The sequence below is a fragment of the Sciurus vulgaris genome (genome assembly GCF_902686455.1).
Source record: "Sciurus vulgaris genome assembly, chromosome: 3".
Lineage (NCBI taxonomy): Eukaryota > Metazoa > Chordata > Mammalia > Rodentia > Sciuridae > Sciurus > Sciurus vulgaris.
Genome location: NC_136463.1, coordinates 131,798,714 through 131,824,750, shown reverse-complemented (window position 1 = coordinate 131,824,750; position 26,037 = coordinate 131,798,714). Strand labels below are relative to the sequence as shown.

General features: G+C 38.1%; 1 protein-coding gene across 4 annotated transcripts in view; it reads right to left on the bottom strand.

Annotated features, from left to right (window-relative positions):
• Nucleotides 1-242: 242 nt before the first annotated feature.
• The window catches only part of OSBPL6 (oxysterol binding protein like 6), a 239,523-nt gene continuing 213,728 nt past the window's right edge, over nt 243-26,037 (bottom strand). For 3 of the 4 annotated variants that reach the window (XM_079132194.1, XM_079132192.1, XM_079132193.1), the window contains 12 exons: nt 20,764-20,871; nt 18,748-18,885; nt 12,011-12,098; nt 11,276-11,529; nt 10,413-10,550; nt 10,018-10,081; nt 8,111-8,189; nt 6,186-6,330; nt 4,977-5,121; nt 3,284-3,410; nt 1,709-1,831; nt 243-697 (listed from right to left, as the gene is read on the bottom strand). In XM_079132194.1, the coding sequence (XP_078988320.1) occupies nt 589-697; nt 1,709-1,831; nt 3,284-3,410; nt 4,977-5,121; nt 6,186-6,330; nt 8,111-8,189; nt 10,018-10,081; nt 10,413-10,550; nt 11,276-11,529; nt 12,011-12,098; nt 18,748-18,885; nt 20,764-20,871 (1,518 nt within the window). In that variant the 3' untranslated portion in view covers nt 243-588. The remainder of the gene's footprint in view (nt 698-1,708; nt 1,832-3,283; nt 3,411-4,976; nt 5,122-6,185; nt 6,331-8,110; nt 8,190-10,017; nt 10,082-10,412; nt 10,551-11,275; nt 11,530-12,010; nt 12,099-18,747; nt 18,886-20,763; nt 20,872-26,037) is intronic. The other variant, XM_079132195.1, reaches the window with a different exon arrangement.

Below are 26,037 nucleotides of genomic sequence, written 5' to 3'. Positions count from 1 at the left end.
TATGAGCACACATTTAAAAAATGGTTTATTGTACATCTTTGCATTTCTTAAGGCATGAACAATGGCATACGGATGGAAGAGGTTCTGGGAAGCATCACGTCTTTTATGAGGAGGCCAGCCACAAGCACACCACATCAAAAATTAGTTGAAGTCTGAACCAACCAACTGCTGAGGCGCAGGAGCTCCTGTGACAAGGGGATGGTGCTTCTGGACAATGGACCAAACATGTGGTTTGCATGTTGTTTTACTTTCTTGATCAACTTTAAGCACCAGTTATAGTTTGTTTTTCTTTACAAACTCTTCAGACTTTGGATTTTGTACTCTGCTCCTTTTATTCTGCTTTCTGAGGAGGGTGTGGATTTTTTTTTTTTTTTTTAAGGAATATGGTTGCAGCAAAACAGAAAGGATCCAAAAGTGTTAGGGGCCTTGTCTAATGCACTTTTGAAAGTCCATTATAAAGATGAATAGAAAAGCATATGGTAGGTTTTCAGTCGACCCAGAAACCACGCGTAGCTATAAGAAACATAATTGTGCATAGTTATTTATTCATTCAGAGTGTGATATGTGGGCTAACTCTATGTTCCCAGTTTACCAGAGAACAGGGCTGTCTACTTTGCTAAACCCAGGGTCCTTTCGAAGCTCCCAGTAGGTGTCATTGGAGACCCAGGCTTCTCTTTGATTCGCATCAATAACTTTTCTGTGAAAATATAAAAATGAATATTAGCCACAGATCGCACCAAGGTGACCTGATAATTGGACCCTATCGATTAGACATGTATGTATACAGGAGTACTTTGTAAGCCAGAGAGTGTCCCATCTGCCCATAATTGGGGATTTGACTATTTTTGACTAGGAATGAACTAATTTTTGTTGTAAAATGTTTGACATGGAAGCAGGTAGGAGAGGAACTGAAGGGAGGGAAAAATCATCTCCAGGCAGGGACGGAAATCATAAAGCCCCAAATGAAGTGCATACACATATTGTAACCAAGAGATTCTGGCTCCAGACTGGCAAGGATAGTTTCTGCTTTATTTTCAGGGGCAAGTATTCAGTATCAGTAGCTCGGAAAGCCTCTGCAGCTGGTGTCTACTGAGCTCACTTCTAAAGGGCGAGGCTGCATTTCTGTCCTGGGGGGCAGGGCGGGGTCATGAGATGACAGCTTCAAAGGATAAGAGGTTTCCTTGAACTTTTCTGTCCAGGCTCTGGAAGGCAACAGATGTATTTGGAAACTATAGACTAATCCATGTGATGTATACATAATCACAAATAATCACCAACTCACGCACACTAGAGGCACCAAGTCTGAAAAAAACACAAGCTCTGTGTGACACAAATAAGATTAAAACCTAATGCAGCAGGGCGTGGTGGCCCACACCTGTAATCCCAGCGGCTTGGGAGGCTGAGGCAGGAGGATCACAAGTTCAAGGCCAGTCTCAGCAAAAGCAAGGCGCTAAGCAACTCAGTGAGACCCTGTCTCTAAATAAAATACAAAACAGGCTGGGGATGTGGCTCAGTGGTTGAGTGCCCATATTCAATCCCTGGTACTGCCACCTCCGCAAAAAAAAGTAAATAAAATCAACTTAGTTTTCCTACATTTAAGTTACTTGCATTCTACATTATCTCTCGTTTTCTTTATACCTGGAGTTTCTTATGGCCTGTGGTAGCCATCTGAAAAACATGAACTTGTTATGGGAACAAACTGACTTACTTAAAAAATTTTGGTATATGTTCAAGGTTGTTTTCTTCCATATATCGTCTTCGAGATCTCTGGAGTTCCTCTACTCTTTGCTTCTCTGCTGCTGCAGCTTCTAAATTCCCTTCTTCCAAATATCTATGCAGAAAGAAGTTGATATCTCAATATGTTATCCTCTTTTTAGAAAAATAAATCTCACTTGCATAAAATTACACTCCAGTTGCTAAGAACATAACATAATGTACAGTGACACTCTGATAATGTCCCCTCAACACACTTCCAGGACACACTACCTCTCTCTGCCTATCAATTAACATGTTTTCTGTATATATTAGCTGAATTATTGAATCCAGCAAAACGAGAGTAGGTAGAAGGGAGAGAGGAAAGGTTTGGCCTTTCAGACTTCTCTTTGCTATCTGGGGTTCTACAGGTTGAAATTTTCAGGACAACTGCAGAGTTCAGGATGAGAACATCATGCAGTCACAAGTTTTGCTCCTTTTCCATAGTAACAAAAGCACTTGTTAAAGGCGATAGTACGGAGGATGGTAACTGGATGCTCTCCATCTATTTCAAGAACAGATTGCGAGGCAAGGAGTTTTCCTGTTTTATTGGAGAGAGTAAGACTGTGAAAACAGAAGGTAACAGCTGGGGAAAATTACAACCAGCCACAGAATAGGAAATGAAATTCAGAAAGGGAATATTGAAATAGAATCAAGAAGGAAAAAGCAGACCCAGGGTGATTTGCAAATGTTTACATTTCAAAACAAGAGCAAAGAACAGGGATATACTATGGTATACTAACATTGCACAGGGTTAACTGATAAAATCTGAATGTCAAACAGCAAGACCACATGGGGTGGAAGGAGCATAATTAGGAGAGTTAAATAGTAGAACATTCAATACTGAGAACATTTTGGCAAAAAAAAAAAACAAAAAACAGATAAAGCTACAAACACGTGGGAAATAGACGACTGCTCTTGGATGGAACCTGTATGGCATATAGAATATTTTGGGAAAAGTAAAATGAACTCTATAGGAGCAGACATCATGAATATTATAAAATAATAAAATAAGAATCAGAAGGCATTAAAGATATTGCATTTCCATATGTCTCACTGTGGGACCCAAAGCATGCTAGGCAAACTCTAGACTTTCACACAAAGCATTTCTGGATGCCCCTGAAGCTTATCCTCTTATTCATAAGTTTAAAAGATATTTCATATTACAGGGAAATAGACATAAAGAGGTTAAAACACACACACACAAAACAGTGGGTTAGGAGTAATTCTGTACTTAGCAGAGTTCATGAGTTTGATGATCTTTAGTCAATTTTGTGTGAGTGGGGGCTGAAACCTTTTATTAAAACCAGCTGTGTCATCATCCATGGGAACTTTGTGTTGAGATAAGTATCTGTTATGATCACACTGCAAATACTACTCTACTTAGGGTAGAAAACTCCAGTACTGCTGAGTGTATAGGGAACAAAGGAATGACTGAATGAATAGCAAACAATGGTGAAAAGAGTCTCAAAGACGGCTGAAGCCCAGGCCATGATATAGGCTGCCTCTGAAACACCTCTGCCATCCCTACCTTTGATCTGGCCGGAAGCGGGCGTCTGTCGGTGGAAGGAGATCTTTTAGTACAGGATCTAACTCATTGAGCTCAATAGCAAACCGTGTGAAGCCATAGTAGAGCTCATAGTTGGTTGGCATGGAACCTGGAACGAGGCCGATGAACCACTGTGAGAGGAGCAAGCCTGATAGAAAGAACCGAACCTACGCCAGTGCTGAATTAACATACGCTAAGCCAAAAACTGCAGCCACAAACTCTAGATTGTGAATTTTTTTCAAGTGAATTAAATTGGTTATATTTTGCTAGATGGGGAAGTTTATGTTGATGAGCAGAAGTGATAGACTTCTGTATTTAATAAAATTCAGTCTTTAAAACCTTGCACATGTAGTCTCGGTCTTCATTGGCTAAGCTCTCTTCTCACATATTCTATTGGGTAACTAAGCGCCAAGGTGGTTAATGATGAACACTAAAATTTCACCAGAAACACTTATTATTTACTTTATTAGGAAAGAAAAAGATGTAGATCTAAATTAATACTTATTGGCACTTTGTTATTTCTCTTTGCCTTTTTTTTTTTTTTTTTTTTTTTTGTCCTGGGAATTGAACTCAAGGGTGCTTACCCACTGAGCAACATCTCCAGCCCTTTTTTGTATTTTATTTAGAGACAGGGTCTCTCTGAGTTGCTTAGGGCATTGCTAAGTTGCTGAGGCTGGTTTTGAACTTGTGATCCTCCGGCCTCAGCCTCCCAAGCCACTGGGAATACAGGCATGTGCCACCATGCCCAGCTTATTGGCACTTCTATCTAAACTCAAGGCAGGATCTTTGTGTGCTTTGTTCATTGTTGTACTCCCAAGTCCCTAGAATGAAGTCTAGTCACAGTCAGTATTCAATAAATAGTTATTAATGAATGAACTAATTGTTCTATCAGCAGGAAAGTTAAATAGGCATCAATGCCTTTTAGGAAGCCAATAATTAATTTTAAAATTAAAGACTGATTGACATGTTCCAATGAAAATATACATTGGGCTGGGGTTGTGGCTCAGTAGTACAGCACTCACCTAGCATGTGTGAGGCACTGGGTTTGATTCTCAGAATTCCATATAAATAAATAAAAATAAAGGTCCATCAACAACTAAGAAATTTTTTTTTAAATTTAAAAAAAAATAAATGTCATTTGAAGATTTGTTCCATTTAAATGTTATATTCAGTTATATGTTAATGTAGTACTAGAACTCTGTTGATACCTTTTATTAAATATAAATATATTACAGCTTTTTGTCATTTGAGTGCAAAGATCACTTATTCTGGTGAGTTACTAAATTTGTGAATTTTAAGGTGTTTTGTAAGCTTTCCTTTGCTTTATTGAAACAAATAATATTAATAAGGATTGCTTATATATTTCAATTATTTAAACTCTTTAATACATATACTTAGCTTCTGAAATACTGTAGGCATTACATTTAGAGTGATTTTACATGTCAGATTTTTAACATGTCATGTCACCACAGGTCAGAGACTTGGCCTAATATTTTCACTATTAAGTTTCAAATACTGGCTCTTACATATAACTTAGATGTTTGTATAAATATAACTAAGCATCTACATTTTAATTCTCACCATTAGAGGAATTATAAGGTGAACTGTGTGAGATGACTTTCTCCTCTGCCACTCACAGGGCCCTCCTGATGCAGGACCCTGGGGCCAGTCTCACCTGGTCTCCAGATGCACTTTGCAGAGGGGGCCACACCACAGTAGAGCCCTTCATGCCACTTCCCAAAAAGCCGGTGCACCACCTTTCCTTCCTGATCCATCACAACCCCCTGGACTTCATTCACATTGGAATTCCAATAATTCACCTGGCAAAACCAAACCCCAGTCACTTTAATAATATTGATCTATACAATTTTCATATGGAAAATTGTCCTTACCTTGAAGTCTCTTATTCACATCCTTTCCAAGAATCTATCTCAAAATGGAGGGTTGGTTTTCTAAGCGTGTGTTAAGTGTGTATTAAATTTTCTTATGTGCTTGTACCAATATATCACAATGAATCCCATTATTCTTTAACATTATAATATAACAGTACAAGTTAAAAAAAAAGAAATGTCTGATCTCTACTCTAGGCATGGTAGCATGACATAGAGAAGGTTTGAGTTTCTATTAAGAATCTAATATTAATTTACAGGTTAGAAATTTTTCCCTCAGATCTTCTTGTATTGAATCCTCCCTTTGTTCATGGATTCTGATGAATTTCCACTGGCCATGTTACAGAAATAGCTGCTGAATTCTCTAATAGACCCAAATAAATATGGAGGTGGTGCTGTATGTTCTACTTCAGATCAGAGTGACTGAGGGAAAATGGTGTCCTATGTGCATTTCTATCCCAAACATTTCTTCTTGTCAATGAAGGGAATGCTTTTCATTGAATTTGTTTGGATTATAAAAGTGGCAGGGTTAGAAAGGCTTGTAGTGAATGGTAGCTATCACTGACATGGCTGCGGTACTCAGGTATTTTCAGAAAATAATAACTGCAGTGTAATTGGTTCCCTAAAAGAAGATCACTTTAACACATTGAAATTAAGTAGGAATAGAAAAAGAAAACAGAAGACTTGGTATAGGTGAGAAATGTTTTCTGGAATTTTACTTAAGGAACTGACTGGCTACTTAGAAGATTCTTTAGAAAGAAATTTGTTTTTATTTTCTGATCTGAGATGGAGACTTTTTTGACCTCCATTTTTTTTCAGAAGCCTGCATGCCTTGAGCAACTCCATAAGGTGGTCCTGATTTCTTATCAAAAAATGTCCTTAAGACCAATGATACAGGAAAGATTCAGTTGCTGCTAGTTAAGGTAATTGTTCTATTTGTTCCGGAGGAAACACTTTGTGTTATTTTTCCTTTTCTGTTCTATGGAACTATTTACCTTGACAAATGTGAGTTTGCAAATGCAAACACTGCTTTTGGTATTTCTAATAGTTATTTCTCCATAATGCTCTATCCATCTTCTCCCACTGAGGATGTTGTGAATGCATGTGGTCACCTTATTCCACACATAGTAATCTCCGTACCTAGTGAAGAAGAGAACATTGATAAAAAAACGATGACAGTCACAAATGTTACTATTTCTGCTAATAAGAATATTGTTTGGCCGAAGTTTCCTTTCTCTCCATTTTCCTCTCATTTGTTTCTTGAAAGTTTCTACAAAAGTATTTAGCACATGATTCATTCACTTGAAGAACACTGAAGTGCTTCTAGGGCCAGGTGCTAAAGCTACGAAGTTGAAGAGGATCTATTTCCTGCTCCTCAGGGGCCAATAATATGGCAGGAGTATGTGGATATGTAAATGAATACTTAAGGTCAAATATGATGAGGGCTGTAAAAGACACATGAACAAAGCATCACGGGAACACAGGGTGAGTCCTTCATCCTTAGTTCATGTGAAATCTGGGTGAGTTTCAAAGAAGACATCCTAGAAGAGGCTGGGTTGAATCTAAGCTTGGATGGTGGGGAGGAGGGCACCACCTGCTGGGGAAAGCATGAACAAAGTCACAGGGACCAGGACACCATGGTGCATCTGGGGGTAAGTGAGTGGTGGGCTCCAGTCATTGGCTGTTGTGGGAGGCAGGGCTGGAAAGGTATCATGAAGCAGGGCAGGGAGGCCATTGATGACCTATCAATGAGTATGGATTGACCCTGCAAGCAAGGGGCCATTAGGGAAGGATTTGTGGTGGGGAGAGGCTCAATAGGGCGTGCATCTAAGACTGATTACTCTAAGAACACTGTTTCATACACCAAGTTAAGAACCAAAGAAGGGAACAATTATTTGGGGAAAAGACAAGTAGCTGGGCAAAGTGGCTCAGGCCTATAATCCCAGTTACTAGGGAGGCTAAGACAGGAGAATCCCAAGTTTCAGGCCAGCCTGAGCAACTTAGCAGGACCCTGTCTCAAAATCCCTGGTACCACAACAAAACAAAACAAAAGAACCCAAACTGAAACCCAAACAAACAAAAACACTAGACAAACACAAACCCACAAATCTAATGTAGTTCTGGGGAGTGAGGGGAGTAAGGTTATAGAATTTCTGCTAAGGAAACAAATGACAGTTTGCAAACACATGTAAGTTTGTACAAAAGAAACACTATTTTCAAAATAAAGTAAAATGCTTCTAAGATTCTAATTAGCACGATGCAGGCCCTAGAGACACGTAGCAAAATTCTTCCCTATTTGTGAATTTCTAAATATTGAAGGTTTATCTCCCTCTCCTTACCTTCCTTTATATCCAACCCACCAGCAATTCAGTCATTCAAATAGACAAAAACAAAACAAACCAAAAAAGCGAAATAAAAACCATCTAGTCAATGAAATGAAAACTTCTCAATGAAAACTTCAATTAATGTAAAAATACTGAAAGGCTATATGCTCTAAAATCTTTTAATAGCCTCTAAAATACAAACATAAAGGATCCCATCATTCTTCTTTGATAATATAACAAATTTAAAACAGGTACTGGAACTAAGATAAACTCAAAAGTGAAATTATAAAGTGCATAACATATAAATGACTGAAAGGAAAACCTTTCATTTCAAATGCAAACAAGCATGGTGACTAGGACCTGGCAGGTACCTGGTTTTGGCTGATGAATGGAGGAGGAGAAATAAACAGGACGCTTTAGTGTAGTTGCTAAAGTTCTCATTTGTTTTAGTGGGGGGTCCAGCTCAAAACTGTGCTGAAGGTAACAGAACCTTTGAGCATACAGGAAAATGGACCTGTGGGATCTTCTAGAGTCTAAAATACCCACTTATTTAGAAAAGCAGGGAAGAGGCCAAAAGAGAAAGGAGAGCAACCTACTTTGGGAGCATGACATTCAGTGTTCCAACAGGCAGGATTTCCATGGACTTCCCCCAGAACTTGTTTTTCCATCTGATATCTAAATGACATAGGCAAAGGACAAAATACACACACTCCATATCTAATTGTTTGTTCTGTAAAAACTAACTTTTGTATTACACTTTACAAAGCACTTTTGTAAGTACAACTGGCTCTATATTGTAGATTTAACATGACAAGTGCCTGAGGATGGCCTGACAAGAAAATATTAACCATAGTCCCCCCGAAATCTACTATGTTTCTCCATAATCATGCTCCATTTGTTTTCAACTTACAAAACTGGAAGATGCTGGAATAAGTGTGTGTGTGTGTGTGTGTGTAGTCACATATACATATAAACATAGACTCTACAATGATTAATATCTAGATAGTAATATTAAGTTTTAATCAAATGGTAAAATATAGTTAACCTATCGATCAAGCCTGAGGTGTATGTAAAAATAATTGCAGGATTTATATATACACATTTCCCTCACTACACAGAAGGGTTATGATTTGGGAGAAGAGTGAAAAATAATAATACAATCTTGAAGCACAGATAAAGAAGACTTATGAGAAAGTGGGATTAATTTAATGAACATGTCCGTATACTGGTGGCTGGGATACAGCCTTAGGCCCAGAACTTCACCTTATACTAGTGGAGGTTTGAATCTGCCCGACATTTGTGATAACCACCTGGTGTCATCTCAATGAACTAAGGGAGCTTAATGCTATCTCCACGAAACTTCTGATTCTTGGTTATGACCAAGAAATGATTTATTGTCTTATTTTACAATAAAATACAGTTATAGGGCTCTATGTTTTCAGGTTAAGGAAATGTTTCTGAGAAGAGTCATTCTGTGAGCAATGAAGCACCCTTCCATATGTAAAGAACAATTTGTGTGTGTGTGTGTGTGTGTGTGTGTGTGTGTGTGTGTGTGAGAGAGAGAGAAGAAGGAACTATTTATACTTAATGGTCAAATCAACATATATATTCTATTCTTTCTAAAAGGGTTTCAAAATTTGATTTTAGGCAATTTGTAACATTCTGAAAAGAACAACAGACATTAATAAGTAGAGACTTTTTCTTTCTTTTTTTTATTGTAAACAAATGGGATACATTTCTCTGTTTGTACAAGGCGTAAAGGAATAAGTAGAGACTTTAACCTAAACCGTGAAGCCCCAGCAAATTAAAGAACACAAATTGCTGCAATGTTTACATAGACAGCCATTGGTATCCATAGACTATTTAGTTCTAGAACACCTGCAAATGTCAAAATCTGAGGACGCTCAAGTCTCCTATATAAAATGGTGAAGTATTTGCATATAACCTATGAATATCCTCTCATATGCTTTAAATCATTTCTAGATTACTTATAATATCTAAAGCAATATAAATATACCTATTAGTACAGACACAATTTTTTTCCCAAATATTTTCCATCTGAGGTTGGTCAAATCTATGGGTGTGGAAGCCACAGATATGGTGGGTTATGTATCTAAACAGACTTTGACCACAGATGATGTGCCATAGAGCCTTCCTTCAGGATTAAAATCTCTGCATGCCCAAGAAGCAAGAAGGCTACATATCTCATAGATTCAGACAAAAAGGCACAATGTGATAAAGTAATGACTCCAAGCTGGCAGTCAGCAGAGGGCTCTGTGTTCCATGGGCCTTGCTTCCCAGATGCACAACCTCATCTCCCAGAGGACACGGTTTCATATTTAAACCAGGAAATTTGATTTCTCCAACTGAGTTCCACACCAATTACCAATATTCTCTGAGTTCCAAAGGTAGAAATCTAAACTGAGTACAGTGTACCTTCAGAAGGTAGAAAAATTTTCATAGACTCATAGATTTGACTTTAAATTATAATTGAAATACAAACCTTGCCAAAACACAAAATTCTTTGATTCACAGTGACAGGCAGAAATGGGTGGATGATGGCTAACCTGATAATTAAAAACAAAAAAGAAGGCAATGATGGCAGTGTTAAAATTTTCATAAATGGTATTTATTTACAACGTAAAAAGGTCACCTCCCAATGAAAACCACAATCCATCCATCTCTATTAGTGAATTATTCTCAGAATGTATAAGTAAATCTTTAATTTTAGAACTTTGTGCTAAAACACAGAGAGCTTATGCATACTTAGAGGGGGTAATGACGCAGATAAACTGAGTTTTCTGTTAATTACATCATGACCCATTCCAAACACATTGGTATCAAAAGGTTGCTTTCATTACCAATCTGCCCTCCTACCCATATAGAAACCTTACTTACTTGTTCTGAGAAAAATCGGAATCCCTTGTCTTCTCTAATGCATTCATAAGTCTCCCCAAGGACTGGGTTGAATGGCTTACTTCCTGCTCTGAAGTAGGTGGAGCAATATCCTGAAACTGCAAACGCAGCAACGAGAACCTGTTAAGACATTCAAGAAAGGAAAATAATATAGAAGTCATGGCTGCTGGGTCTGTTCACCCCTATTCCTCTAGATTGTACAAACCCCACATTGATGGGTGTTGACTTGATCCCTTTTGCAGTTTCTATTACTTGTACAGAACTGGCATCAATGCAGGGAGAAAAAATAAGCTAAAATGAGGTTGTACTTCTTCCATGGGAACCAGCAGGCCACTGAGGTCAAGTACTTTCCATTCATACGTCCACCCAATTTCATGAGTATCACAGAGTTCAAAGGACCTGAAGCCCAGTTACAGGCTATAATATGTGCAGTCTCAGTACCATAGACAGGAGGTGGGTGCTGCTGGTGCCCGTTGGAGGGAGAGTAGGGCAAATTTTCCCATCTATGGAATAAAGGGCAAAGTACCAACAGCAAGTTACTTTCTTAAAAATAAGTTCCTGGATAGATGGGCTGTCTTGGCATTCAGGAAAAGCTGATAAGGCAAGAACTGACATGACTTTGCTACCTTTGCATTCTAACTTTAGGAACACTCCAGACGACAGATACAATCACAAAATACGTATGTTCCAGGAAGGGTATCTAGAACTACTTGACCCTGCTTAATTATGCAAACAGACCAATTCCTCTCTTACCTATGCAGTGGGAATGTCATGCAAAACCCGAATGGGTCATCTTAATGGTTTGTGGTTTAGCCAATGACAGGTGCTGCCCTGTCATTAATTACCATGCGCTCATACGGATCATCTGTCTCTGAGGCCTTGTCCAGCAGCTCACTGTATTCAATTTCCTCACAGAGATGCTGCAGGGTGTTGAGTGGTTCGTTGAGCTCCACAGGCATTGAGACTTTGGACAGGTCTTTACCGATGTTATTCCTCAAGATATTCCACAGGTTAATGTTACTGGTGTCAGGGCAAGGAGCAGGCAGGCAGGTGCGACGGCCATTTCGGAAGGCGCCTCCTGTGAGCTCCCCGTTCAGGACTGGGAGAGGAGAATCACAGTGAAAGATACTTTGTTTTTCTGATTTCGTAATATCAGGGAGGAATTTCTTCAAATAATTCTGATTGTGATACATTTATTGAGACTTCATTATATTCTCTTGAGACTAAATGGAGTTATTTCTTCGTGAGGTATTTCAGAAAACATCACAGGATTTTTTAAACAAGATGTTAAATATACTCAAATGTTATTTTAGAAAAGACAAGTCAAATTTTAAAAAGTACATTTAATAAGAAGGATTTAAAGTGGGTATAGCAAGGTGTAAAACCTTTTCACTAGACCATGTATTTAACAGATTTTGCAACCATTCATCTCAACAGATAATGCAAAATAAAATTTATGGAACAATCAGCTGGAAAAAGAACAATTAGTGAAGGGGAGAGGGGAGTGACTGTTCATTAGTTCACCAGTGTTGTAATTTGGCATGTAGATAGAACAACCTGGAAGCTTAAATGATGCATACTTTGCCGAGAAATATTGTCCGCAACACTGGTGTTGTCTTCAGATATATTATCACTCACATCGCTGATGTAAGACTCGTCATCTGAAGCCTAAGGAAAGGAAGAACACAAAGAGATCAGAATTCTTGATCTGATTCTTGTCTTGAAAGCCCAGATAATCAAAAGATTAAAAAAAAAAAAAAGAGTATTTAAATGAGAAGCAGAGGTGGTAGTGGGAATGTACTTGGCATATGTTCAATGAACACTTGAGGGTCTTCCAGGAGCCAGGATAAAGATTGCTAGGAAGGAGCCCTTTTCTTAAATAGCTCCTTGTCTTAGTTGGTGTGGGAAGCTAGGGAGGTCGGTATGTAAGCAGAAACACTGGAGAACAGGAAGTAAGAAGGCACTGGGACTCCACCTAGAGGACTCAGGAGAAGTAGCCCAAAGGAAATATTTGAACTGAGGGTTAAAGAATGAATGGGAGGTGTCCAATCATTACAAGGGGAAGGAGCACAGGAAGAAGAGAGAATGCACAAATGTGAAGACTAAGAGAGAAACATTATTGTAGGAAACTAAGGCATTGAGAGCAGGTTGACAGAGGACAAGACAAGAGGAGGACATGACAATGACAGCCTTTTCAGACCAACCAAAGGAGTCACGTAGAACTCCATGGGTTATTAAAAAAAAAAAAAAAAAAAAAAGGCAAGGGAACGCCAGAGTCAGGTTTAGTTTCTAGGAAGATCACTGGCAGCTCTCCCCAGGAAGGCTGGATGTTGGGGCTCTGCAAATGCAGGTCAGGAACACTGATAGCTCAGAAGCAGATGGCTGCAGTGAAGATGGGGAGACAGCAAGAATTCAGCCATTCCCTTCCAGAGAAAAACATGGAACTAAAGTGAAACCAAAATTAGCATAAAATGACATTAAAGAACAACATACACACTAAGGGCAGTGAGAAAAAGCAGAGAAGAAAAGAGAGGAACATGAAACCTGACAGAAATGGGGGGGGGAGTCAAAATTTTTACTACAAGCAAGAAAACAATATTTACTTTCTTCAAAGGAGAAAAAGTACTATGTACTTTTTTCTGAACATGAAAACAAAACAATCTTATTTTTAAAATATTAGAAATTACATGAGTTGCTGGATGTACTGGTGCACACCTGTAATCCCAGTGGCTCAGGAGGCTGAGGCAGGAAGATCAAGAGTTCCAAGCCAGCCTCAGCAAAAGCCAGGTGCTAAGCAACTCAGTGAGACCCTGTCTTTAAATAATATACAAAACAGGGCTGGGGATGTGGCTCAGTGGTTGAGTGCCCCTGAGTTCAATCCCCAGTGCCACCCACCAAAAAAAAAAAAAAAAAAAAAAAATTACATGAGCGTAAACAGGTGAGCATGATAATCACCCATAATCCCGTCATAAAGGAAACCACTTCAACATTTGGGTGGTATTATCCCCTAGTTTCAAAATGCTTACATAGACTCATCTCTCTGTGGCTACTGAAAAACAAGATCTCCAAGTTGTTTTGTAGTGTTCTGAATACATTTTCACTATAGTGGGTATGGTTCTTCACCTTTACTTGGAAAAGCAGCATATTTCATTATATATTTATCACACAAGGGATTTAACCATCATTTCCAACTTTTTACTCTTATAGACAATAATTGGATGAATACCTGTAAATATATTTTTAAATTCTTCCTAATGATTCCATTAAAACATCCCATTTACTTCATTCAAAAATTCTGCTTAACTATTTTAAAATAGATAAAATGGGTCACTTTCAGGCATTAGTCTTATGTTGCCAAATTGCTCTCTGAAAGACTATATTAATTTGTTCTCTCCAGTAGTACAGAGAAACACCCATCTCTCCATATCCACTTAGACAGTAAACATTTTTGTTTACTACTCACCTACCTAATACAAATAAAAAGATCTTTGGATTTCATCTTTCATGAACTTGTTATCTTTCACATATTTTTCTGTTTTCATATGCACTGCATTTTTCCTAGCTTGCAATTTATTTTTAAATTTTATGTCAACTTTTTCTGCCATTAAAAGTTTTAAATTTGTGTGTAATAAAAACAACTATTCTTTATCTTTACTGGATTTGTTGTTTATGCTTTTAAGATGAGGGTTGAAAAGACTATTTCGGGTGGTGAGCAGCATGACTATATGTGTGGACCGTCAATGGGAGTTTTGCTTTTGTACAGAGTAAATCTATAAGAATGGCAGGTGGAGAATAAAATTTGCTTCTGACTCATATTTTCCTGCTGCACCTCGTTCTCACAGTTCTCACTGACTGCAACTGAAAACCAGCAGGCTCATGAAAGCTAAGTTACTTAGCTTAGAAGAAAAAAAAAGCAAATCAAATTCTTCTACTCAGTTTCTCTGAAAAATGTTCATCAAACTCAATTGTGTTTGAAGAAACAAATGCCTACCCAAATCAAATTCATATTACATACATGTTTATTGTTTAAAAATTTGTTTAGTAAACACTCATGCTGCCAGGCACAGTGGCGCATGCCTGCCATCCCAGCAACTTGGAAGGCTGAGGCAGGAGGATTGCAAGTTAAAAGCCAGCCTCAACAACTTAGGGAGGTCTTCAGCAACTTGGTGAAGCCTTGATTCAAAATAAAAACATGGAAAAAAAAAAAAAAAAAAAAAAAAAAAAGCCAGGGGGATGGTGCTGGGAACATGGTTCAGTGGTTAAATGTCCCTGGGTTTAATCCCCAGTACCAAAAAACAACAACAACAACAACAACAACAAAAAAAAAAAAAAGAAGAAGAAAACACGCTTATTCTACAGAAAACTATAAATAGTGTTCTATTCCTTTTTAACCTTTTTAACCTCTCCTAAACTAATATATCATAGAAATGATCCAATATCACTGGTGTAAAAGAATTCTCCAATGTAGGTGGTCCCTTACATAAGATATATACACATCGATTGAGCATCTGCATGTATGGTAACTAAGTTTGGGCTGTCTTGCTGTGGTCCCCTTACGTTGTCCTGTACACAAAGGCTCTGCAGTATTGTAATAAACAGTTTGTTTTCAGCCCCATGATCTTGGAGCCAAATATTTCTTGTTATGAACTTTGAGATTCAAAAGGGTTCAGGAAGTCCCCCCCACCCGACCTCCAAGTGGAACCAGGGATTCAACACTGTAAAAGAAGTTTAAAAGCAGAGGCAAGGAAAGTAGACCATTCTGGAAGCAAGGCGACTGTGTTTTTAAAAGGAGCTGAGAATTCATTAAGCAAAGTGCACTGGTAGATACCACTTAAAGATTTTTCCCTCACTCATGGGAAATACGGATGTAAGACAGCTAAGGCCCAGATGCTCCTAATAAGCCCGTGTAAATGTATTACAAGCACTCCTTTCTCCGTTCAGTTAGCAAATATTTATGGAGCACCTTCTCTGGGCTCACCAGAACTGTCCTGCTGCTGGATGCACAATGGGAAAGTCTCTGTCTTCATGGAGCTACATTATAGTGGGGTAAACAAAACCAACAAGTTAATACAGGAAAGACAGTCTGTTTAGAGAGTGGTAATTATGAAAGATAATAATGAAGGAAGAGGGATATAAAAGGTTAGAGGAGAAGAGGAAATGGCAGCTTTAAGTTTTAGATAGGTCAGCTAGTGTTGGCTTCCCTGGAGATGACTTTTGTGTAAGGGATTAAATTGAATAGAGGAAGTTAAATGTGTGTGGGAGCTAAATGTAATATGTGTGTGGAGAAGGGCTCCAAGCACAGTGGACAGCTAGTGCAGGGAACCAGTCTCCACTGACAGCTGTAGTACAGAATGTGCAACTTGAGCCTGCCCTGCAGCTGCTGCTAGGATTCACACAGGCATGGCAAACTCACTGAGCTGACTTTCCAAGTCTGTTAGTGTGAAGACTTGAGGCACCCTCTTGGGGGACCTCATCACAAAGAAATTTAGAGACTAGGGTGATGAGCTTGACCCAGTAACCAAGCCCTAGCCAAAGGGGATAAGTAACTCTGAGAACATCATGGTGACTGTCACTTCAGTTTACCTCCTGGTCTGGCCCCTTCAGATACTCAAGACTGAGTGTTGTAAAGGGAGAAGATATAAATACAAACAGTTAATTTTGAAAACCTATAAAACAGAAACAGGTGTGCAGTTCAGTTCTTCCCACAGTGAGATGTAGGGGAGAATCACTCTCCTTGCTACACCAAGGGACACAAGTGTTTTTAGCACATCCAGAATTACCCCTTTGACTGCTGGAAGGCTGCACAAGAATAGAGGTAGCATAGGGCTGCACATGAGAGCAGGGATGAGCTTATAGGGGTCTTTGGGTAATATCTAAGTAGTTAGAATGTTATCCTAAGGACACTGGGGGATTTGCCTTTTAGAAATATTAATCAGGTTGCCCAGTGGAAAACAGATTGGAGGGGATGAGAAGGCAGGCAGGGAAACTGGATATGAAGGGAATGGGTAATCCAGGTTGCGGGGGAAGCTGGGTCTGGACTGGACTGGACTGGAGTGGTGGCAGAGAAGCTGCAGAAAAATGTGTGGATCTGAGAGTACTTAGACGAAAGGCGCTATAGACCCGGATGAGTGGATCAACATGGGCAACAATAAGAGAAAAGAAGGAGTAAAGGGGAATGCTCCAATATCCAAGGTGAACACTTTGGGTGGAGGAGCCTAAGGAAGTGAATGAGGGGTATGGGTGTGTGTTTGTTATTTCTTGGGGTGTGGTGTGTGTGGAAAGGGGTTTGTTGATAATTTTTTTGGACATGCTGAACTATGCTTTTTTTTTTTTTTTTTTTTTTTTTTTTTTTTTTTTGGTGGTGCTGGAGATTGAACCCAGGGCCTGGGCACATGAGACAAGCACTTCACCAACTAAGCTATATCCCCAGCCCTGACATGCTGATCTAAGGGCACTGGGGTGGCAATGTCTAACAGGTAGCTGTTATGTGGATCCTGAATGGACTCATTCTGTCTCCAGACCCTCCCTATCCTTGAGCTTTGGACTTTCCTATTCAACTATCTGGCAGATAACACCCCTAGAAGAGGTCTGACAAACTCATGGTGCCCCAAATTAAATGATCCTCTCCATACTTCCCTATCCCTCCTCATCCCTGCCACTAGCTTCATTCTCCTCCTTGGGAAGATGATGGCATCACCATCTTCCTTGGACTTGTGCAATAACTTACTTCACATCCTCTTCATTTTTGTATTCATAGGCTAGGCAAAGAGTACCTGAGCATCCAGCTGGGTGTGCACCAAGAACTTGGGAACAGGGAAATAAGCTCGTTCTCAGAGAGATAAGCTAAAAAAAAAAACACTGCATGATAGGTCCAAGTTCAGATAATGCACAATAAAGTCTAACTGTAACCTGACTGAAGGATGGAGGACTGGTCAGCAATGGGAGCTCAGATGAGAGTTAAAAAAAAAAAAAAAAATTCTGGTAGCATATCTCCAGCAAAGTCATCTCTGAAACAGAAGACCCCAATCGCCATGTACATCTGTCCATGTGGCGGAGTACCCCTATAAAGAGGAGGGAGCATGAAGCTGTCACATCCTGGCCCTCCTAACCTAAAGTTCAATGAACGCACTTCTGCCGCCATTTGTTGCTCACCAAGCAACCTCTCGAGTACAATTAGGTTTGTCATGAAGATTTGCCTATAGGCAAAGAGGCAGTAATAGCAAGCAAGATCATCCTGTTGATCTGATAGTATCAATTACCATTACACATAACTAAACTAGCTCTCATTATTGTGTATGGGAGTCTCTCTGAACCTGTTAATGCATGCCTGGGGATCTGGGCGACAGCTGCATGCCTCAGTATGCCAACAAAGTCAGCATCTGGTACAAGAATTCTTTTTTACATTTCCCCACTATAAAAGTGATATGTGTTCATTATTTCTTGCTCTTCTTCACTTTATTTTTGTTTCTAAAATCACTCGTAATTCCAAACATTCCGAAACAACTACTACTGTCAGGATAGTAGATAGATGGGATTTTCTTTCCATCTATTTTCAATGCACATAGAAATAATATTTAGCAACTCTTTCTTTTTTGGTAAAAATGCATTACAGATTTGCAATTTCAAATGATAAAATTCATAACTGGTTATGTAGGAAAGAGTTTAGTCCACTTCCCCTATGCAAAAAATAAAACAAAACAAAAAAATCAAAGCACACTTGAGTAAATTCCAGAAATAGAACCAAATTCTGAAATCTGACCAAGAAAGCAGTTCCTTGTTTTAAGAACTTTCCAAGACTCATGAAAATGAACAATGAGGCTTCTGTGATAGTCTATGTCTAAACTCCCAAAACTACAAATATCCAGCTAGACATATGCTTGCTGTTTTCCTTCTATGTTCAAATTCCTGTCACTGGTAAAGATATATAACATATGTGTCTGCATGTATGCATGAATGGTGGTTCTCTAGTTCTCATATTTTTTTCTATTTTAATAGTTAGTCTCCCTTCTGTAAAGAACTCTGTCATTAACGATTTGGTTGCCCTGAAAATATGAATCATAGAAGAAAATCAGATTTAAATTTTGATTCTTTCCCTTTATTCATTAAGCTTAAGAGTAGAGTAATAAGTAGATGCCCAGAAGGATTGTTAAGTGCTGTAAATGGGAACCAAAATGGTTTGCATACTTTTGGCTATGTTACAATTTGAGCATTTTATCATGATGTAAACAAATACAACCAGGAAGTTCCACAGTCTCACTTTCTTTAACCCAAACTCATAGTCTCAAACAGCTGAGACAGACATATCCAGGACTCTCACCTCATTCTCTGATGAACTTGCAGAGAGAAGCACCTCTTGGGCATCGAAGAACTCAGACACAGACTCTGACATGGAGAGGCGGCTCTCATTGGCTACTTGCTGTGATAGGGGGAGATTGACGTGGATTTGCTCACCAGCCTACAGAAAAGAGAAGAACACTGCATAATCAGTTTTTTCCCTGGTAGAACAGCTATTCTCTTAAATCAGCCAGATTTGTAGAGAAATCCACGCTGTGTGTTACAACATTGAAGACTACAAGTAATTTTTACTTACTACTACCTAACTTTCCTTCCAATATGTTTAAAGACTTTAGAAGGCATAGTCGAAAGGGGCTGATGTAGGGACTTGATTTTAAACCTGTGCTCAATTGATATTAAGAAGAATTCAACAGGTTAAGGTCTACTCATAACATGCATGGGTTGCACAGATAAGTTCATTCTCTTATTCTTAGGAATGCCATTACTAGACATGTATAGGTATACTAAACTTCAAGGAGTACTTGTAGAAACTACTAGAGACGTGCTAAAAAAACAATATATAAGATCAATTTTTGAAACAGAATATATAAAAAGCACTTTCTAATTAGATCATGAATTTTTAAATATATTTTTTGATTGTCCATGTACACAATATCTTTCTTTACATATTTATTTTTATGTGGTGCTGAGGATTTAATCCTCACATGTGCGAGGCATGTGCTCTACCATGCAGCTGCAACCCCACGCCTAGATCATGAATTTTAACCAGTGAAAAATGACCAAAGTATTGAAAACTGTATCAAATTGTATTTTTATTCACTAAATAATAAATAATTGTTTTTTTTTTTTTTTTTCGGTGCTGAGGATTGAACCCAGGGCCTCGTGCTTGCAAGGCAAGCATTCTGCCAACTGAGCTATATCCCCAGCCCTTAAGGAGTTTTTAAAGTTTTACTCAAAAATATGTAAGAACACACACACATGTATATTCTAGTGCATACTCCGCTGAATAAAAGGTCTCAACTGAGTATTATTAAATGACTTTTGAATTATAAATTTCAGAAATACTTCGATTCTGGGCATTTGAATGAATATAATGTCATCAGAGAGATCCGAGGGCCTCTGGAGCTGAATGAACACAGGGTGGACAACTTGTCCAAGATATGTGGTCTTGGAATAATATTTCCTAAGCAGTTGGATGGTGTAACCCTTGCACCTGCAGATTGCTAGTGAAATATATGCTTTTGGTACAAATATGACCTGACCACTCATTAAAATTCTCACCTCGTTACATGTATCATGGTGTATAAAGCTCTAATATTACTGTTGAATAGCAATAAGTTCTCATGGCTATACAATGATAATTTCATAAAGGGTCATAAACAGAATTACACACTTAAGTTCAGCCTGAATTTTGATTGTTCTATTCTCTTGCCATTTCTTCAATCTGAGAAATGGAACAATAATGGCACCTACCTTAGAGAGTTGTTGGAAGTGTCCAGGGAGACAATACATGCAAAGTGGTTAGCACAATGCCTAGCACACAACAAGCGCCACTTGACACCTGTTAGCTATGAACTGCCATCATCACCCTCAGTGGGAGCTGCAGCAGTACCATTAGTGCAATCTTAGCATGATTAGGTGACTTTCAAAACAAAACTTAAGAAAACTTTCATTAAGCAATTTCTCAGCTAAAAGTGTTTTCTTCCAACATGTCATTGGTCATTTGATGTTAATGAACATTTTAAATGAGAAATGTGACACAAGAAAAATTCACAAGCTGGGGTAGATTTATAATTTAACTACTTGGTGGCATCCGGTGAACACAGGAATAAATAAAAATAAACTGATCACCAAGAATAAATGATGTCAAGCTCATGTACATTCTCTACTCCAGAGAACACTGAAGTGTCAGCAACCCAAGTATTTATGGAGGGAATCTTATTAACAGGGAAAGAACTGTATAAAAATAAACAAAAATATACAGGAAGTTTATATGCTATAAAATATGTATTCTACATTTATTAAAAATGAGTCTTACCTCATCAGGGCTAGGAATAATATTTACACTGACAACCTGATCACAAATAATAGATTCTGAATGTATCCTGTTCAACCGACTCCTTAATTCAGCGTTCTGGTTGAGTGCCTTAAAATAATAAAAACAGCACTTGTAATTTCGAATTAACAAGCAAGCATAAGACAGAACAAGTACACAGGTACAACTAAGACAACAAAGTCTGTGATGTTCTCAGCTCCAACTTTTGGGATCATCATGAGCCATTATCTTGTGGATAAGAAGGAACTAAATGGCTCAGAATTAAGGCAATGAATTTTTGTAATATAAGATCATGGGTTAGTATGTTACAGAGTTAGTGGATTTAATAAAACTGATTCATGGATTTTTTTCTCTTATAGATTCAGGCCCATTACATCCAGGCCCCAGTCTGCCACTGTGTGTGTGTGTGTGTGTGTGTGTGTGTGTGTGTGTGTGTGTGTGTTTGTGTGTGTGTGTGTATATATTGCTTTTTTTGCAGCCTCAGATGATCCTTTATTTTTTTGGTTCTAGTTTCTAAAGTTCAAGAGTCACTTCAAAATCAGGTAGTGGAATGAAGAATATATTGGTTTTAGTTTATAGAATTGTATTTAAACCTGATTGAAGCAACCGTTGCACCTTCATTCTCCAGGCGCATATAATTAATACACATGTCATTGCAGCAGAACTAATTTGAGCATAGACCCAAAGTGGCTTCATGGACCAGTATAGACCTTGACAACCATAAAAGAGAACAAAACACCAGTAGTAACCAACTCTAAGTTATATCACACTACTTTTGACATACCATACATTAGCATCAGTTAAACACTACTTGCTATAACAGAGTTTAGTACATGCAGCAACTGCATTTATTACAAGAGCAGAACAGCCTCACATAAGCATGATCCTCCCACAAGGCCCTTGTGAACAAAGGTACAGTGTCCTCCCTGGAGTGCACATCACACTGATGTATGGGAATATTTTCCATTTATGTAACAGAGATGTGATTCACTGGAATTATATCAAGCCTCAAGTGTAACTCCTGTTTGAGGTCAAGACCCAGTGTAAAGATGTGCAACTACTTTCCTTCCCATTAAAATTAGCAATTAGAAGATGGAGGTAGATGTTTTACAGTAGAGGATATATGTTAGGGTCTACTAGAGAAATCATCTGCCCCAGAAAATGGGCATTCTGCTTTATTTGAATCAATGAATACAACAAACCAATTCATGTACAAATGTAAACTCCTAATTATAATTCTGATCTATTAAAACACCCAGGGTGAACAAAAGTGAGTTAAACTCTACACTTGGGCAAGGCGTACTCCCTGAGCACGGAATAGGATGTGCCTCTTCTGTTCTCTCCACAGCCTGGTTCCCACTTCTTCCCTCTCTTCAACACTGTCTTTGCTTTGTGAGGACAGAACTGTTCACTCACAGATTTTGGCTTTTGTTTAAAGCCTTCAGAGCCAGTTTATAAAATACATCAAATAATGCACTATATCTGGTGTGCCAAGCATTGGTGGATACAGATCCAACAACCATTGCATTTGAAGACAGAGGAAATGTGTCCCTGGTTATCTGAGAAATCAGGGAAGTTAGAAACAAAAGGTAATTATGTTCTTATTGAATAAATCATGTGCCCTAAAGGAAGAATCCTAATATCTTTTCATCTTGTAAAACTGTTCAGGATCATTTTTCTTGGAGCAAAACCTTGAAAACTTAGAATTAAAAAAAAAAAATACTTGCTAATCTTATCCTTTATGACTACTAGAGGCATGTTTATTTGTTCTTTCATTATTTCTCTGCCTACAATATGTGCAAAGTTATCTTAGCTACTGAAATATCTGGAACAAGACATACTTTGCCACCATGTCAGTGGGAGGCCTCACTGTAAGATGTCTGATGGGTTTAATTGCAGAATCACAGTCTTGACCCGAGGGTTTTATATAAACCTCAACTAATGGTTCCTCTAAAGTGACTGTACCTTCTGTTGCCGTTGGAATGATGTTAATGAAATAACCCTGCAAAATCTCAAGGGCAAGGATAAGTAATGCTTTTCTTCAGGGTGGGAATGTTAAACATGGGTTGCCATTTATAAGGAAAGTTCTAGAATTGTTTGCTCTGGATATTTAAAAATATTAAATTCTCATTAAGTTCTCACCTTATCCTAATGTGATCCTGCCTGTAAGTATGTGTGAAGGGCACACAAGAGAACCTCTAGCCACTAATATTAGTAGGGGAATAAGTTAAAATCTGAAAATATTTTTTTCTTTTTCTTAGACATAATGTGAAAAACAAAAATCCTGGTCTGAGAGTCAAAAGATGAAGTTCTCTTGGTTCCAAGGCTCAGTGGTCTTTATGCTTAACCCTTGTTGGGCTGCCATTTCTTTCTCTTTTCTCTCTTCTAGACAGATCTGGTTAAGTTGCTCAGGCTGGCCTCAAACCAAGGATCCTCCTGCCTCATTCTCTTGGGATTATGGGTATGTGCCACCATGGGCCTTAATTTCTTCAGTAAACAATAATTCAGTTGTATTAGTTAACTTTTAAAGTCCATTTCAGATTTAATTGAGATGCTAAGTTAGAATTTTGGACAGTGCTTCTTGGTTATCATTATGAACAATAAATACCAATTCCAGGATAGTGTAAAAATAATTCTAGGTTTTTTTTGGGGGGGTTGGTTACATTATGGTTAGCAGGAGTTTTATATATATCTATATATAAATATAGACATGCGGTGGTGGGAAAACCTTGCTATGACATAGCACAAAAAACATGGGAATAAATAACTTCGTCTCTGGCAATCCCCATAGTGGAAAGTGTAAGCTGAGAATGAACATGCAACAGCCCATTTCTGCCAATCTCACCAGGCCTGGCTCCTCCTTTTGCCTTGATCACAGATTATTTTTGATTTGCTACAGCTGAATGTCGTGAGCTCTGCAGTGTAGCAGTCTTGGGTGGTGCTCTAGATCACATTTAGTATTTCCCTTTCTGAAGCTCACCTCTCTTTTTCTCTAATAATATCATGGAAATCTTGAAGAATTAAGTCATTAAGATGGAAATGATGCTATTCGTGATAAATAACATGAAAGAGCCTAGAAGATGGCAGAAATAATGTAGGGGATATACCCAAGGAGAGTGACCCATGGCAAAGCAAGGAAGAAGGAGGCAGATCACCAGCCACTGGTACCAGCCAATGAGCAAGAAAAGCTATGGAGACTTGTCAGTAACAGCGGTGCTTTATCAATGGCATGTAGGACCACAGCCTCACAGGGAGGAAGCACCTCAAAACTACGAACTGTGCTTAAGAGTCTTCTCCAAACAGGTTTTATACATTCACTACTTACCTAATGAGTTTGGACTGTGCTAAAAACTCCACAGAGCATGCTCATACCCCCATGCTTCATGCCTTTCACACACATTCAAGTCTAATATATCCAAGAAACATACCATTCCTTCTCAATCTATTAAAAAAGTTACCATTTTCAAGTTCTGAGCTATAAATTACCAAAATACCTACTTCTTTAGCTACAGACCCTCTCAGATATGGGGGAGAATTTACCTTAGACTGAGTGAGACAATGGCATAAATACTAAGTGGAATGTCGGTTCTGGGAAGGAAACATGGCTGCCTGATGACTGGAGAAGGATTTGAAATACATAGCAAGATGGAATCACCATAACATCAAACCCTTTGTATAAAAGCAAAACTGGTTCAAAAGAAATGAGAAAGTTAATACAGCCAAATTCTGGGCATCTCTTAGAAATCACCTTGGTTTTTTAATTAAAAAAATACTATTATTTTTTGAAAATGCAAAAAAAAAAAAAAATAGAAAAGTATTTCTTTCATATCTTACTGCCCAACTGTTGGCAGTTTGGTTTATTTCTTTCCAGCTTTTTTTCTTAAGTGTTTTTTTTTTTTTTTTGCATATTGTTTACTGGGTGTGCGGTTCATACCCTGTAGCTGCCACTTATTCTTTGCACATAAGCATTTATTTTATATTGCAACCTCTTCATTAACATGAGTTTGGTAGTTGCATAACAAGCAATGATTTCCTATTATTGGGCACTTATATGGTTGCTGATTTTTTACTAAAATAAGTAATACTACCATGAAAATTTATGTGCATAATTATTTTTTATATTCAGCACTACTTTCTTAAAGTAGTCATATAAATAAGGATCTATAGGGTCCATGAGCAAAAAACTTAAAAGGCTTTTAAAATATTGCCAAATTGTGGATAAAACAACAGCAATTTAAACTTGAGAGAGAACTAAAAGTGATGTGAAGGATTCTATGAAAAATATCTTCATATACAACAAATGTGGCCAAACCCAGGGAACTGTGGAATTCAGAAATAAATAAATACACTTGAAACTTTTATCCCGTCACAGAATATTTATTTTGGTCAAGTGAAATGTTGTGGACAGGCAGGATGACAGATTCTACAATTGGGATTCTAAATTATGCTACTATGAGCCTTAAGCCAAATTTTTGCCTATAATCTCCTACAGACCATATTTCACTGATTCTAAGATGCACATTTCCCCCCACATCGAGCACCTCTGAAGCACTGTGTCAGTTCAATTGACAGTAATAGTTTTTTTCTTTCTCAGTAATGCACAAAATAATGATGTACCTAACAATTGATGGCATATTGATTTAATGAACTATAGTAATTCTAGCTGGAATAGATGGTCATATTTTGTTGCTTGCATTTATATGGACCCAATTCCCACTACATTCGGCATGAGCTGTGCACAAAATTCTGGGGCTAGAAATCAAACTAGTAATAGTGGTAGAGGGTAATATGCTGAAGACAGACTCAAGTAGCCTTGAATCTTTTATTATTATGGTAATCAGGAGTGCCAAGGTTGCCTTTGTCTTATTATATACTATTTAATTTTGAGGTTCAGAGTACTACACAAATCAGAACATGACATTATAAATGAAATTATAAGGACAGATGCCATATAAAATGTCCTGCCCTACAAGTTTAAGTTCAACATTGATGCTTTCTCTTCAGTGTGAAAGTTAATTTAAGTTTTAACAGGGTAAAATAACAGAATTATGCATGTGTGTATACATATAGATCAGGGAAGTAATATTACTTTAGGAGAAGAAGTCATCTGGCTGTCCAGCCTGCCAAACTGTTACTTTTTCAAGGCAGGTAACAATTTATGCTGAGCATGTAGCGAAGAATGCTAATTGCATGTGTTTTATATGCTATATGCCTGCTAAAAAGATGATGGAATTTGCTAAATTGATATATGCACTT